Below are 16460 nucleotides of genomic sequence, written 5' to 3'. Positions count from 1 at the left end.
AGTTTTTGTTTTGTTTTGTTTTTGTTTTTGTTTTAAATTATATAAGACAGGATAGGACAGAAGAGAAAGCATTAAACTGCATTGGTTTTATTTCATGAAACTTTTGGGGCCAGGCATAGTGACTCCCACCTGTAATTCCAGCACTCTGGGAGGCCAAGGTGGGTGGATCACCTGAGGTCAGGAGTTCCAGACCAGCCTGGCCAACATGGTGAAGCCCCGTCTCTACTAAAAATACAAAAATCATCCAGGTGTGGTGGCGGGTGCCTGTAATCCCAGCTACTCTGGAGGCTGAGGCAAGAGAATCGCTTGAACCCAGGAGGCAGAGGTTGCAGTGAGCCAAGATCGCTCCACGGCATTCCAGCCTGGGTGACAGAGCAAGACTCTGTCTCAAAAAACAAAATTTTTATTTAGGTATGTGAAAATATACGGGTCACAGTGTAAATGTATTTCTTCTTTTGTGTTATCAAAAGGTTTGAAAGCCCTTGCTCTAGAAGGCTAACTTAATACCGCTTTAGAGTAAAATAAAACATTATAAACATACAGAATAGTTATCTAAATAAGGAAAACAATCTTCCACATGTTAATTTGCATATTCAAACCATTTATATTCAGAAAAATAATGGCTGTTTAAAACAATAAAAGTATAACCTTAGAATATTACCATAATTTAAGGCATTCCATTTAGAAATAAGTACAAGAACTAGAAGATCTTTGAGGTCCCCATCAACCTAATAATGGGGAACCTAAGGATGTTAAATGTTGTTCACATCACATTCTTCTGCATTATACTCTGCAAATCTTTCACTTCATTTTAACATCCACATAATATAAGAAAACTGATCAAAAAAGAGTGAACTAAGTGTAAATGAATCGGAAAGGCATTTATGTTATACATAAACAATAAAACAGATTAACCCTAGAGTGAAAGCTTAAATCATCAACTGCTTTTAAAACAACCAACATGCTCAGTAGGTAAGATAATCTTCTGTCTTTACCTTCACTACAGAATGACTTGTCAGCACCTGAGAACCGAACAGTCTCCTTTACAATTTTCTCAATTTTACAATATTCACACATTGCCATTACATTATTTATTTTCTTATATTCATCAGAACAATTCTTGCCACAGAACTGAAACATTTTGCCCTGCAAAGAAATAATCATTAAGTACTAATTAAACATTTGGTTTGTCTTATGGAACTCCGTATCTCCCTTACTTTCAAAACAAATAGTGTAATTTTGGGAGATGCAAAGTTAAAAATAATTTTACAAATAGACCTATGTATACTCAAAATCTTATGAACAAGCTATACTTTACCTTATAGTCAAGAAGTTCTGGTTTTGTGGCAAAAAGACGGTTACAGTGTTGACATTTGAGTTTCACAACACTTCGTGCAAACCCAACATGCTGGGACTGGGCAGCAAGACGCTGGAGACCAGCCGCAGCAGAGCTACTGATGGAGGTGGGAGAAACAGCAGACGCGCTACCTCCTCCAGCTGACACTGTGGAACCTGTGGGGATGCTTACAATTACTTGGCCCTGAGACAAGGGCACTACTGAAGAATTCATTCCAGTTGGTTTGTTGAATAAATTCTGGAAAAACAAAACAACGAAAAGGATCAATTTAATCTTTGTTAAAACAAAGAAGTATCGCGTGCCTACATATGCCAAGCACAGTTCTAGGCATGTAAGGTACATCTATTAACAGGCAATGTTCCTGCCTCTGAGTAGCTTATAACGGAATGGGGGGAGTCTCATTTATGATGAAAAAATAAAACAATTTAACTAATAATCTTCCTCAAAAATAATATCTTCCCAATAGATAATATGGGTGATAAAAGTACCATTCAATTTTATAGAGGGCAGTTAAATGAAACTCCAAATACAGAATGAACTACAAATCCAAGTTTAATAGGAATGACATAGAAACTTACACAATCCAGGCCCTAGCAAACACCTAATAAATGTGCATTACTATAGTAGGTGATAGGTTTGAATTTGTGTCCCTGACCAAATCTTATGTCCAATCGTAATCCCCAATGTTGGGGGAGGAGCCTGGCAGGAAGCGACTGGATCATGCGGGTGGATTTCTCCCCTGCTATTCTGTTGCTAGTGAGTTCTCAGGAAATCTGGTTGTTTAAAAGTGTAGCACCTCCCCACTTCTCTCTTTCCTCTTGATCCCATCATGTAAGACGTGCCTGCTTCCCCTTCGCCTTCCGCCATAATTGAAAGGTTCCTGGCCGGGCCCGGGGGCTCAAGCCTGTAATCCCAACACTTTGGGAGGCCAAGGCGGGTGGATCACGAGGTCACCAGATCAACACCATCCTGGCTAACATGGTGAAACCCCGTCTCTACTAAAATACAAAAAAAATAGCCGGGCGTGGTGGTGGGCGGTGTGGTCCCAGCTACTCGGGAGGCTGAGGGAGGAGAATGGCGTGAACCCGGGAAGCGGAGCTTGCAGTGAGTCAAGATCGCGCCACTGCGCTCCAGCCTGGGCGACAGAGCAAGACTCTCAAAAAAAAAAGAAAAAAAAAGAAAGTTTCCTGAGGCCTCTCCAGCCATGCTACCTGTACAGCCTGTGGAACTGTGAGCCACTTAAACCTCTTTCTTTATAAATTACCCAGTCTAGGGTATTTCTTTAGAGCAGTGCAAGAACAGACTCATACAGTAGGTGACTCACTGATTGAAGAAGAGGAAGGTTCCTGAAGCCATACCTGGAAAGCTACCACACAGCTGTAGCTGCAGAAGTTGCGTATACTTCCATCTGACATGGCTAGGTGATACTGAGGAATTGCTGAGGTTTTACAACTGTTACACTGAACTTGTACACCTTAGCAAATAAAAAAAAAACCAATGAATAGTATGTACAGATGTACACAAAAGTATGAGAAATTAAATAATATACAAGAAAGGAAAATTCAAGGGTCAGGGTAAGTTGTACGAACTGAAACTAAATCACGTCACATATAGGCAAAAACTAACCTAATACTGAAAATTTTTCTTTCCAATTTAAATTAATCAAAGTCTACCCTGAACCTACCAAATAAATGAAACTTCAAAGAAATCAGGTGTGGATAAAGAAAATATATAAAAGTGCCGGGCGCGGTGGCTCACGCCTGTAATCCCAGCACTTTGGGAGGCCGAGGCGGGCGGATCACAAGGTCAGGAGATCGAGACCACGGTGAAACCCCGTTTCTACTAAAAATACAAAAAATTAGCCGGGCGCAGTTGTGGGCGCCTGTAGTCCCAGCTACTCGGGAGGCTGAGGCAGGAGAATGGCGTGAACCCGGGAGGCGGAGCTTGCAGTGAGCCGAGATCGTGCCACTGCACTCCAGCCTGGGCGACAGAGCGAGACTCTGTCTCAAAAAAAAAAAAAAAAAAAAAAAAAGAAAATATATAAAAGAAGCCATATGAAAGCATTTTGGTAAGGGGGAAATGCATAAATAGGCATGCAAGTAAATAAATAAGCAATCAAGGTAACTGGTGATATTTTACAACAAATATCTGAAATATGTTAAATTTGCCTTAAAAATCAACCAAAAAAAACCTTAAAAACAAAGCAATAACCATAATTTTTCAACTATTACATTTCATAGTTTATGAAACCAATATTACCTGCAGAAGTAACCATTTTAACTCTGTAAGCAGATAAGCAATTAACAGAACAGAAAAGCTCTGTCTTCCCCAAGCTATTGGTATTTTCAATCATTTCTGCTGAGGATCTCAATGATTTGCAAAGCGCACATGGTGTAATTTTGGCTGATTTCTATTAAGAAAATAAAACAACATTCATTTTTACTAAATTCCTAGTAAAAGCATAATTCTTTGAAATGTTTATACTCAACACTTTTGAAATACTTGAAATCAGTGATTTTCAAACTTTTATGACTGTAATCCTCAATAAGAAGTTTCATGGTACACACATACTTCCGAGATTTTGCATTTGTGTATTATGCATGTATGTAATAAAACTGAAAACAGTTTTACACAGGAATAAATATCATGATAACAAGTAATGCATGTTATTTTTTGATATTTTCCAATCTATTCTATTTCATTAAAAAAGTAATGCGGCCGGGCTCAGTGGCTCACTACTGTAATCCCAGCACTTTGGGAGGCCGAGGTGGGTGGATCGCCTGAGGTCAGGAGTTCAAGACCAGCCAGGCCAACATGGTGAAACACCATCTCTACAAAAATACAAAAAAAAAAAAAAATTATCTGGGAGTGGTGGCAGATGCCTGTAATCCCAGCTGTTCGGGAGGCTGAGGCAGGAGAATCACTTGAACGCAGGAGGCGGAGGTTACAGTGAGCCGAGATCGTGCCACTGCACTCCAGCCTGGGCGACAGAGCAAGATTCTGTCTCAAAAAAAAGAAAAAAAATAATGCTGGTTATAACCTAGTAATTAATTTCAGGGTCTATTAATAGGTCATAACCATAGTTTTAAAAACATTAAATAACAGGAAGTTCATGCTTTTATACTGTATCATCCTATAAATTGAAATAACCCCCCAAAGGTGCTTATAAATATGAATTTAAGGAAATTAGTAAACTTATTAGGCAACTTATTGGCAAATAGTCTACCACTAATAATTAAAAAAATACTCTGTAAGCGTAAAATGAGAGCAAACCTGGGGTATCACAGGTGTCCAAATACAAACAACCAGAGTCCATTATCTTAAGTCTTCACCCAATTAGGGATTCAGCAGCAAAGAATGCTAAGTATTATTAACATATCACACATTCAGGATAATTTATAAAGTATGTCCAGCACCAATTAGGAGATTTTAAGAGCAATCTTCCTTCTTAAAGAATCAATATGTGAAACTTGACATTAAAATAAATACACAGTAAAGTGAACATATGCCTGAATGCTGGAATGTCTTCTAAATCTCTAAACCCATTTCCCTCTCCTCCCTAATGAGGACTGTAAAAGCAAACCTCATTTGTAAGACCCAGGTCAAGAGTTACCTCTGTGAAGCTTTCACTGATAGTCTCATCTTTCCCTATCAAGTAGAGCTGACTATGCTCCCTTTGTGGCCCACTGTACCCAGAATACTTCCATCATGGCATCTCTGTTTACTCATCTATATGTCTGTCTTTCTCAGGAGACAGGCAGCCCCTCAAAACAGAAATTATATCTAATGCTTGTTGAATGAATTATATATAAGGAAGAAAGGAAAGTAGCAGAAATGACCATCTACAATGCCCCAGTTACATACTAGGCATTCTTTCATTCTTACTTTCTATAATCCTAAAAACATCCCAGTGACATAGGTGGTATTACAGTTATTTACAGATAGAAAAACTGGGACTCAGGGAGCTTAGCTGCTTTCCCCAAGGTAAAACTGTATTTGAACATAAGGTCTGGAATTAAATCTACATCTGCCTTACTTCTAAATTCCAGTTCTTTCTCTACCACAGCAGATATAATACATGAGAAATTTAATAGATTTTGGCTAAATTAAAAGTAAAGGATAAATTTAAAATTAAGATGTTTCATCCTATTTCTCCCTCTCTTGTGGACTATGACTCATCTTTCAATTGACTGAATCCAAGTAACTTTTAGTACCTGATACAGTATCAGGAAAAGAACAGTCTTTTGGAAAAAGATAAAACAATGAAGATGTGGGGATTTTTTTTCCTTTGAGAACAAAAGGAAAATTCCAAATTTACTACAAAGTTTAAATTCCAAAATTAGTACAAAGTTTTAAGAACAATTAACAAGAAAGTTCCTAATCAATGCTATTAAATTCACCAATTTTGGTAAACTGTATAAAAATTCACTATTCTAAGGAAAAGAATGTTAGCAAATGCACTTACATAAAGAGACATTATAAAATTAAAAATATTAACAGTACTTACCTCGTAAATATATACATCTACTATGGACCCACAAAAATTAAAAATTAAAACTATATATATATGTATATATATAGCATTTACTATTCCTTTAAGTTTATCAATTTTAAAACTAATATTTGGTCAAAGTTCACTAACAAATCGAATACACACAAAACTACATAAAAGACATTTGTTACACAGAGTTCATCCAGTTCATCCCATGCACACCTCATCAATTCACAAATATATAATTCACATCTATTTTTTCCTATTTCATAAAGATAAGAAAAATCCTTTACTATAACAATTAATGATATAATTTTGATTTTCTGGCTTTCAATTTTAATTCTGTGAATCAGATTTCAAGAATACATATGCAACTTGAACCTTTCCTTATCAAATAAGAAGTATATATGCAAATCTCACATGCTGGAAAGAAGGCTATACACCAAAATGACAGGATTTGTTATCTATGAGAGATACACTATATTTCTTCGTGTTTGTTTTTTTTTTTAACTTTCAAAATATTGTTAAAGAATACAAATCACTTTTGAAATAAAAAAGCTATATTGGCCAGGCCTGGTGGCTCACACCTGTAATCCCAGCACAGGGATTGGGAGGCTGAGGCGGGTGGATCACTTGAGGTCAGGAGTTCGATACCAGCCTGACCAATATAGTGAAACCTCATCTCTACTAAAATTACAAAAAAATTATCCAGGCCTGGTGGTGGGCGTCTGCAATCCTAGCTACTTGGGAGGCTGAGGCAGGAGAATTGCTTGAACCAGGGAGGCAGAGGTTGCAGTGAGCAGAGATCACACCACTGCACTCCAGCATGGGAGACAGAGTGAGGCTCCATCTCAAAAAAAAAAAAAAAAAAAGCCATACTCTAAAAACATGTATTTCAAATGCATAAACATGTATAAACAAATGCATGAACAAAACTGCTGCTTATAGAACTCTATATGAATATTTAATGCACATTTATTCAACAAATACTATTTCTGTATAAAGAATACCAGTTAAGCAAGTAGTAAATTCTCTCTCTCTCTCTCTCTATATATATACACACACACACACACACACACATATACATATATATCTTTTTTTTTTTTTTGCAACGGAGTTTCGCTCTTGTTGCCCAGGCTGGAGTGCAATGGCGCGATCTTGGCTCACTGCAACCTCCACCTCCCGAGTTCAAGTGATTCTCCTGCCTCAGCCTCCCGAATAGCTGGTATTACAGGGATATGCCACCACACTTGGCTAATTTTTGTATTTTTAGTAGAGATAGGGTTTCTCCATGTTGGTCAGGCTGGTCTCGAACTCCCGACCTCGGGTGATCTGCCCGCCTCAGCCTCCCAAAGTGCTGGGATTACAGGTGTGAGCCACCAGGCCTGGCCAATATGGCTTTTTTATTTCAAAAGTGATTTGTATTCTTTAACAATATTTTGAAAGTTAAAAAAACTTTTTTAACGCCCGGCCAGTAAACCCAATATTGTAAAACAACATTTTCATAAATAATTTCAACTAAAAATACAGACTACCTGAAATGAGCAAAGACATCAAGAGTAAACATGGTCATGTACCTGCTTGTATGCTGTGATACACGATGAACTACAAAACTTCTTAGACTGTCCCTCTATCTGAAGCATGTGGCATTGTCCCGACCCACTGTAACAGTAACCCCCACAGTTCTCACAACAGTTCATGGTGAGGTTGTTAGCAGAACGAAACTTAGAGAAGCAGGCATCACTGCAAAGTTTATGGACCACATTCTGGTAATTAACTTCATGTCGAATCTAGAAATTAAAACACAGCAACACAAAGACAAGGAGCAGAGACCATCAAAAGCTGTTCTTTAAGCACAAACAATTAGACTCCTGCCCCAATCAAGGAAAATGGTAACTTACAACAGCATTCTTCTGACACATGCTGCATTTGGTTGAAATACTATTTGTATTTATAGTAACAATTGGTTTTTTTTTCAGTTCATATGTTGACAAACATGACTGACTGCAAAAATCTTTACTAGTGGTGGTATTTTCAAACTGGGCACTGATCACATCCTTTGGATTTAAAATGTCTCTAAAAATAAGAAAAAAAATAACATAAGCCATAGTGTAAATTCATTTGTTTTTCCCTTCTGTGAGCTAAAATAACTAAATAAAACACAGGCAATTATACTGTAGGGAAATAACACTGGAATTTAAGTTTAAAAACTTGAATTTTCTGAGAGACACTTAAAAATTGCTTTGATCCTTAAATTCTTTTCTATGAAGTGGAATTAATACAGCACCTACTTCATAGAACTGTTATGAGAATCGTATGTTTCAAAGACTAAAAGGAAAACATCAAATGATTAGCATTCATTATCTCTACAGGAGGGATTATAAGAGATTTTTATTTTCTTTTCTAGAATTATCTAGATTTTCAAAATATTCTTTAAAAAATACTGTATTACACTTGTCAAAAATTAGTATCTTTTAAAAGTAAACATATATTTTACACTACACAGTGCATATTCTAGCACAGCTATATAACATTACCATATCTAAATAATTTAATTTCTAAGCATTAGTAACAAAGGCAATGAATATTAAAACCCTAATCATTAAGGCTCCTTACCACTCCAACCCTAATCCCACCAAACCACTCATTCTATAGTAGTTTACCAGATAGTTCAAGTGGAAACCATATTAAAAACCAATTTTTCAAACTGTTGAAATTTTCTAATCAATGTCTCTCTCCCATGAGTATACATCCACATAAGAGTTAATAAACTGTTTTATACTCATGCTTGTATGTTAAAGAGATTACACTAATAGGGTACTTTTAAAAGAAAAGATTACAGGCATACCTTGTTTTATTGTGCTTCACAGATACTGCACTTTTTAACAAATACAAGGCTTGCAGCAACCCTGCCTCACACAAGTCTATCAGTGCCATTTTTCAACAGCATGTGCCCACTTCATGTCTCTGCATTATATTTTGGTAATTCTCCCAGTATTTCAAATGTTTTTGTTATTATAATATGTTTTTCTGTGATCAGTGAACACTGATGTTACTATTGTAATTGTTTTGGGGAGTAACCATGAACCATGGCAATGTAAGATAGCAAACTTAATTGAAAAATGTGTGTGTTCTGACTGCTCCATTGACCAGCCACTTCTGTATGTCCCCTACTCCTCAGGCCTCCCTATTCCCTGAGGCACAACAATATTGAAGGCAGGCCAATGAATAACCTCACAATGGCCTCTAAGAGTTCAACAAAACGAATAGTCCAACATTTCTCACTATAAATCAAAAGCTAGAAATGATTGTGCTTAGTGAGGAAGGCATGTGGAAAGCTAGACCTCTTGTGCCAAACTCTTAACCACAAGGTAAATGCAAAGGAAAAGTTCTTGAAAGACTAAGAAGGTTACTCCAGTGAACAACATGAATGATAAGAAAGTGCTTGGCTGGGCGTGGTGGCTCACACCTGTAATACCAATAATCTGGGAGGCCAAGGTGGGCAGATCAGCTGGGATCAGGAGTTGGAGACCAGCTTGGCCAATATGGCGAAACCACATCTCTACTAAAAAATGCAAAAATTAGGCAGGGCTCAGTGGCTCATGCCTGTAATCCCAGCACTTTGGGAGGCCAAGGTGGGCGGGTCACGAGGCCAAGAGATCAAGACCATCCTGGCCAACATGGTGAAACCCCATCTCTATTAAAAATACAAAAATTAACTAGGTGTGGTGGCACATGACTGTAGTCCCAACTACTCGGGAGGCTCAGGCAGGAGAATTGCTTGAACCCTGGAGGCAGAGGCTGCAGTGATCTGAGATAGCACCACTGCACTCAAGCCTGGGTAACAGAGAGACACTCTGTCTCAAAATAACAACAATGAAAAAAAGAAAGTGCAACAGTCTTACTGCTGATGTGGAGAAAAGTTACAGTGCTCTAGATAGAAGATCAAACCAGCCACAACATCCCCTTAAGCCAAAGCCTAAGTCAAAGCCTAATCCAGAGTAAGGCCCTATGGCTCTCTTGAATTCTAGGAAGACTGAGGTAAAGAAGCTGCAGAAGTTTAGAGCTAGCAGAGGTTAGCTCATACGGTTTAATGAAAGAAGCTAGCTCTGGAACATCAAAGTACAAGGTGAAGCAGCAAGTGCTGATGGAGAAGCTGTAGCAAGTTATCAAGAATATCTAGCTAAGACAACCTATGATGGTGGCTACACTAAATAAGATATTCAATGTAGAAGAAACAGTCTTCTATTGAAAAACGATGTCATCTAGGATTTTTCATAGCCAGAGAGAAGTCAATGCCTGGCTTCAAAGGACAGGCTGACTCTCTTGTTAGGGGCTAACGTAGCTGGTGACTTCAAGTAGAAGCCAACGCTCATTTACCTTTCAAAAATCCTAGGACACTTAAAATATTCCTTTCAAAATATTACTGCTCATTGACAATACATCTAGCCACTGAAGAGTTCTGATGGAAATGTACAAGAGGTTAATGTTATTTTCATACCTGCTTACCCAGTATCTATTCTGCAGCCCGTGGATCAAGGAGTAATTTCAATTTTTGCAACTCATTATTTAAGAAATACATTTCCTAAGGCTACAGCTGCCATAGATAGTGATTCCTATAATGGATCTGGCCAAAGGAAATGAAAAAGCTTCTGGAAAGGATTCACCATTCCAGATGACATTAAGAACATTCATGATTAATGAAAGGAAATCCAAATATCATCATTAATAGAAGCTTGGAAGTAGGTAACTTCAGTCTTCACAGATGACTCTGAGGAGTTGGAGACTTCTGTGGAGGAAATAACTACAAATGTGGGAGAAACAGTAAGAGAACTAGAGTGGAGCCTGAAGATGCGACTGAATTCCTGCAATCTCATGATAAAACTTGAACAGATGAGGAGTTGCTTCCAATGGATCAGCAAGGAAAGTAATTTCTTGTCATGGAATTTACTCCTGGTGCAGATGCTGTGAACTTTGGTGAAACGACACCAAAGGATTTAAAGTATTACATAAACTTAGTTGATAAAGCAATGGTAGAGTCTGAGAGTACTGACTCCAATTTGGAAAGTTCTTCTCTGGGTAAAATGCTATCAAACATTATTGCATGCCACAGAGAAATTTTTTGTGAAAGGAAGAGTCAACTGATGTGACAAACTTCATTGTTATCTTAAGAAATTGCCACAGCCACCAAAACCTTCAGCAACCATCACCCTGAATTAATCAGCAGTCATCAACATTGAAACAAGACTGTCCACTAGTAATAAGATTATGACTCACTGAAGGCTCATATGATTGTTAGCACTTGTTAGCAATACAGTCTTTTTAATTTAAAAATGTACGTTGATTTTTAAAGACTTAATGCTATTGCACACTTAACAGACTACGGTATAAACACAACTTTGATATGAACTGAGAAGCCAAAAAATTAGTATCACTCACTTTATTGAGATAATTGCTTTATTGAGCTATTTGCTTTATTGAGGTGGTCTGGAACCAAACTCTGAAAATCTCTAAAGTATGGCTATACAAATATCTCTGCTTCAGTAAAATAGTAGATATAATGGGAAATCATCATTAGGAACACCTAATATTGTACTATAATACATAACTCCATACCTTGCCATCTTTCATATTTAGCAGCTCTAGACTGCTTTGCTTTTTGCATTTCCTGTTATTTTCAAAATTAGGTTTTACTGTATTTCATAGAGGGGTATTTAGTGAGAAGTTACATTGAGCCAGACATTAATGAAACCGTGAGTCAAAATATGGTCCCCATATGGGCCGGGCGCAGTGGCTCACACCTGTAATTCCAGCACTTTGGGAGGAGGTGGCAGGTGGATCACTTGAGGTCAGAAATTTGAGACTAGCCTGGCCAGCATGGCAAAACCCTGTCTCTACTATAAATACAAAAATTAGCCAGGCGTGGTGGCATGCGCCCGTAGTACCAGCTACTTGGGCGGCTGAGGCCAGAGAATTGCTTGAACCTGGGAGGTGGAAGTTGCAGTGAGCTCAGATTGCACCACTGCCCTCCAGCCTGGGCAATGGGGCAAGACTCCATCTCAAAAAAGAGATGTATGTACTTAAGGAGCTCAGAGTTACTGTGACAAATAGACAAATATTTTATAAAATACTGTAACAGAAGCATTCTTAAAATAGTATAGGCCAGGTGTGGTGGCTCACGCCTGTAATCCCAGCACTTTGGGAGGCCGAGGCAGGCGGATCACCTGAGGTCAAGAGATCAAGACCATCCTGGCTAATACGGTGAAACCCCATCTCTACTAAAAATACAAAAAAATTAGCTGGGCATGGTGGTGTGTGCCTGTAGTCCCAGCTACTCAAGAGGCTGAGGCAGGAGAATAGCTTCAACCTGGAAGGCAGAGGTTGCAGTAAGCCAAGATCGCGCCACTACACTCCAGCATGACGACAAAGTGAGACTCCATCTCAAAAAAAAAGTATAAATAATTTTTGGAGAAGACAGGAATAACGTGCCATAAAAATATAAATGAAGAAACAATTATTTCAGACTACATGTAATGTGAAAGGCAACCCAAAGGGTGATATTTTAGCTGGACCTTAAATAGGTGTTTTCTAGAAGGTTAAGGAGATAAGAATTGGCAACAGCATGGATCAAGGAAATGGAAGTATAAAATTAGGTATTTTTCACTGCTCTCACTATGCTTAGAGTCCAATGAGATTACATCTTATTGTGATAGTGGATTGTATCTTATGACAGAATGAGAAGAAACAATCTCATTCCAGTTAGTGAAAATTCAGAAAAGGTACAGACAATCTGCATGTTACTTCTTTGAATATCATTATACCAAGAATCTGATCTAACAGTATTAACAAAATTATCCTCCAAATTACCTCTTTTCTGCAGAATATGAGATTTTTTTTTTTTTAAAGATAGGGTCCTGCTCTGTCACCTAGGTTGAAGAGCAGGAGTGTGATCATAGCTCACTGCAGCCTCAAACTGCACTCAAGAAATCCTCTCGCCTCATTCTCCCAAGCAGCTGGGCTTACAGGCATGTGGCACCACGGCTGGTTAATTTTTTAACTTTTTGTAGAGATGAGGTTTCATTGTGTTGCCCAGGCTGGTCTCGAAATCCTGGGCTCATGCAATCCTCCTACATTGGCTTCCTAAAGTGCTGGGATTACAGGTATGAGCCACTGCTCCCAGTCAAGACAGATTTTTTAAACCAAATTATTAGGTCCCTATCATTAAGGAAACCTAAAAATTAAATGGCAACCAAAATGTTTTCAGAGTTTAAGTTAAATTCAAGAGGCTAAGAGATAAGATTACCAAAAATTAAGAAAAATAAAATTTATTCTGAATAGCTAATGAGCTTCTTCTAACCTAAGTGCTACTGCTATATTTCTACTGGTCTACAATAATAGCAGTAGTTATTAGAGAGGAAACTTTTTCCATCTCTGCCTATTCAAATCAAATTTAAATCCTTCTTATGGGGAATGATTTCCAAATGAAACCTGTTTGACTATATAGACTATGTAGAGAAACAATGCACATGCCAAAATTAACCAGCCAGGTGACACAAGCAAATCTTTTAGCTTCTTTGAATTTAGCTTCCTTCTATTTTTGGTACATCCAACTCATCAGTTTTACAATCAGATAAATCAGAGTATACCAAACTGTTGTAATCACCGTGTAAATAAGATGGGATAAAAAGGAAGGAAAGGTAGTGTTGAACAGGAGATGAAAGAGTAGTTCAGGAAGTAAAATGGAATATAAGGAAAAACAAGGTTGACAATGGTTGAAGACTGAAGCAAAAAGAAAGTAAGTATTACGTAAAATGAAAAGTATGAGAAAAGTAAGAAAGAAAATGAAGAAGAAAAGGCTGAGGAGATAAGTAAGAAGTACCTGAAAGAACAGAAAGGGGTGAATGAAAAAGAGTAAGGAATTAAAAAAGGGTAAAAGAATAAGTGAATAAAAAGGTAGAACTGTTAAGAGTCAAGGGATAACAGGTTGAAGAAATGGAGAATTTGGATAATGGATAAACCAAACACGAGAAGAGAACATAATCTTGAAGAGCAACTGAATTACATAAGATCAAGACATAGATAAAATGACACATAGGTAGAAATGACCTGTCTCTATATAAAGCTTAGGCAAACACCAGAGACCAGAGGCCAAAGAAACTTGATAAATCTAGATGAAAAGAGTAACATGTATGGACAAGAATAATAATTTTTTTAAATGAGAAAGAGGGCATATTTTAAAACTTATATATATGAGTTTTCCATAGCCATTTTGAAAATAACTGATAAATCTTTGAAAAAAAAAATCTATGACTTTTTTTATTTTTTTTGTTTTTTTGAGACAGAGAGATATGACTGACATTTTAGGGGCTGGGTCACTATATTGCCCAGGTTGAGTCTCAGACTCCTGGGCTCAAGCAATCCTCCCACCTCAGCCTCCTGAGTAGGTGGGACTACAAGTGCATGCCACCATGCCCAGCCTATGGTGATTATAAAAGGATAAGTATCGCTGAAATTTTAAAGACTGTTGATCCCTAGAGTAAGAATTAAAGGAACATGAAGTTATTATATGAAATGATTTCATGACAAAATAAGAAAGAGAAAAAACCCGGCCGGGCGCGGTGGCTCAAGCCTGTAATCCCAGCACTTTGGGAGGCCGAGATGGGCGGATCACGAGGTCAGGAGATCGAGACCATCCTGGCTAAAAAAGCAGTTGAAACCCGTCTCTACTAAAATACAAAATAGCCGAGTGAGTGTGAGCCTGTAGTCCCAGCTACCGGGGAGGCTGAGGCAAATGGCGTGAACCCGGAGGCGGGAGCTTGCAGTGAGCTGAGATCCATTACCTCCAGCCTATGAGGCTGACAGAAGCGAGACTCCGTCTCAAAAAAAAAAAGAAAAAAGAAGAAACCCTATAAAAATTAAAATCTTCAAACTGACTTAAATCTTAGAATCCCACGATGAGTGCCGGGCACGGTGCGGTGGCTCACGCCTGTAATCCCAGCACTTTGGGAGGCCGAGGCGGGCAGATCATCTGAGGTCGGGAGTTTGAGACCAGCCTGACCAATATGGAGAAACCTCATCTCTACTAAAAATACAAAAAAATTAGCTGGGCGTAGTGGTGCATGCCTGTAATCTCAGCTACTTGGGAGGCTGAGGCAAGAGAATCGCTTGAACCCTGGAGGTGGAGGTTACAGTGGGCCAACATTGTGTCATTGCACTCCAGTCTGGGCAACAAGAGCAAAACTTCGTCTCAAAAAAAAAAAAAGAATCCCATGATGAATATACTGGAATACAGAAATTAGAGACAGGATATATACCTAAGCATTCATTTTTAAAAGTATATTTTACAATTCAAGCCATATAGTCTATTTTTACTAAATAATTTTACTGCATAAGTTATAACTATAAAGTAGTTAAGTATAGCTTTTTTAAAAGTTAGGATCATTGGGCCAGGCGTGGTGGCTCACACCTGTAATCCCAGCACTTTGGGAGACCAAGGCGGGCAGATCACGAGGTCAGGAGATGGAGACCATCCTGGCTAACATGGTGAAACCCCATCTCTACTAAAAATACAAACAATTAGCAGTGTATGGTGGCAGGCGTCTGTACTCCCAGCTACTTGGGAGGCTGAGGCAGGAGAATGGCGTGAACCCAGGAGGCAGAGCTTGCAGTGAGCCGAGACTGCGCCACTGCACTCCAGCCTGGGCGACAGAGCGGCGAGACTCCGTCTCAAAAAAAAAAAAAAGTTAGGATCATTAATTCTCCCATTCAACAAATACTTATTAAGCATTTACTGTACTGGGTATACTAAAGTAGATACACAAAGTTCCTACCCTTGTGGGGGTGTGTGTGTGTGCAGAGATATACATTTATTTATACTGATATAAATTATATGTATTTACTATGTGTACAACATAATTTTCTTTTCTTTTTTTTTTTTCTGAGATAGTGTCTCACTCTGTCGCCCAGGCTGGAGTGCAGTGGTGCACTCTTGGCTCACTGCAACCTCTACCTCCCAGGGTCAAGTGATTCTTGTGCCTCAGCCATCTGAGTAGCTGGGATTACAGGAATGCGCCACCAAGCCCAGCTAATTTTTGTAATTTTATCAGAGATGGAGGTTTTACCATGTTGGCCAGGCTGGTCTTGAACTCCTGGCCTCTAGTGATCCACCTGCCTTAGCCTCCCAAAGTGCTGGGATTACCGGTGTAAACCACCACACCCAGCCATGACATCATATTTTGAGGAACAGGCTGAGTATCCCTAATCCAGAAATCCAAAATGCTCCCAGTATCTGTAACTTTTTTAGCGCCAACATGATATTTAAAGGAAATGCTCATTGGAGCATTTCAAATTTCAGATTTTCAGATTAGAAATGCTCCATCAGTTAGTAGATATAATGCAAATATCCCAAAACCTTTTAAAAAATCCGAAATCTGAAACACCTCTGGTCCCAAGCATTTCAGGTAAGAGACACTCAACCTGTGTATGTGTGTATGTGTGTATGTGTGTCTGTGTGTGTATACACACACACTGTGCGATCCCTAAATCTAGCTAATTAATATTTGCATTCCCTCAGTTACTGCTTTTGTGGTGAGAACATTTTATATCCATTCT

The 16460-nt window shown here is 38.4% G+C and overlaps 1 protein-coding gene across 8 annotated transcripts in view; it reads right to left on the bottom strand.

Moving 5' to 3' along the window:
* Nucleotides 1–16460, bottom strand: part of ZMYM4 (zinc finger MYM-type containing 4) — a 159101-nt gene that overhangs the window by 32497 nt on the left and 110144 nt on the right. For all 8 annotated transcript variants that reach the window (XM_003891571.5, XM_009204639.4, XM_021944064.2 and 5 more), the window contains 6 exons: nt 7751–7925; nt 7427–7639; nt 3617–3767; nt 2716–2831; nt 1319–1594; nt 996–1146 (listed from right to left, as the gene is read on the bottom strand). In XM_003891571.5, the coding sequence (XP_003891620.2) occupies nt 996–1146; nt 1319–1594; nt 2716–2831; nt 3617–3767; nt 7427–7639; nt 7751–7925 (1082 nt within the window). The remainder of the gene's footprint in view (nt 1–995; nt 1147–1318; nt 1595–2715; nt 2832–3616; nt 3768–7426; nt 7640–7750; nt 7926–16460) is intronic.

The sequence above is a fragment of the Papio anubis genome, chromosome 1 (genome assembly GCF_008728515.1).
Source record: "Papio anubis isolate 15944 chromosome 1, Panubis1.0, whole genome shotgun sequence".
In the NCBI taxonomy this organism is placed as follows: Eukaryota; Metazoa; Chordata; class Mammalia; order Primates; family Cercopithecidae; genus Papio; species Papio anubis.
This window is presented reverse-complemented; position numbering and strand designations above follow the sequence as displayed.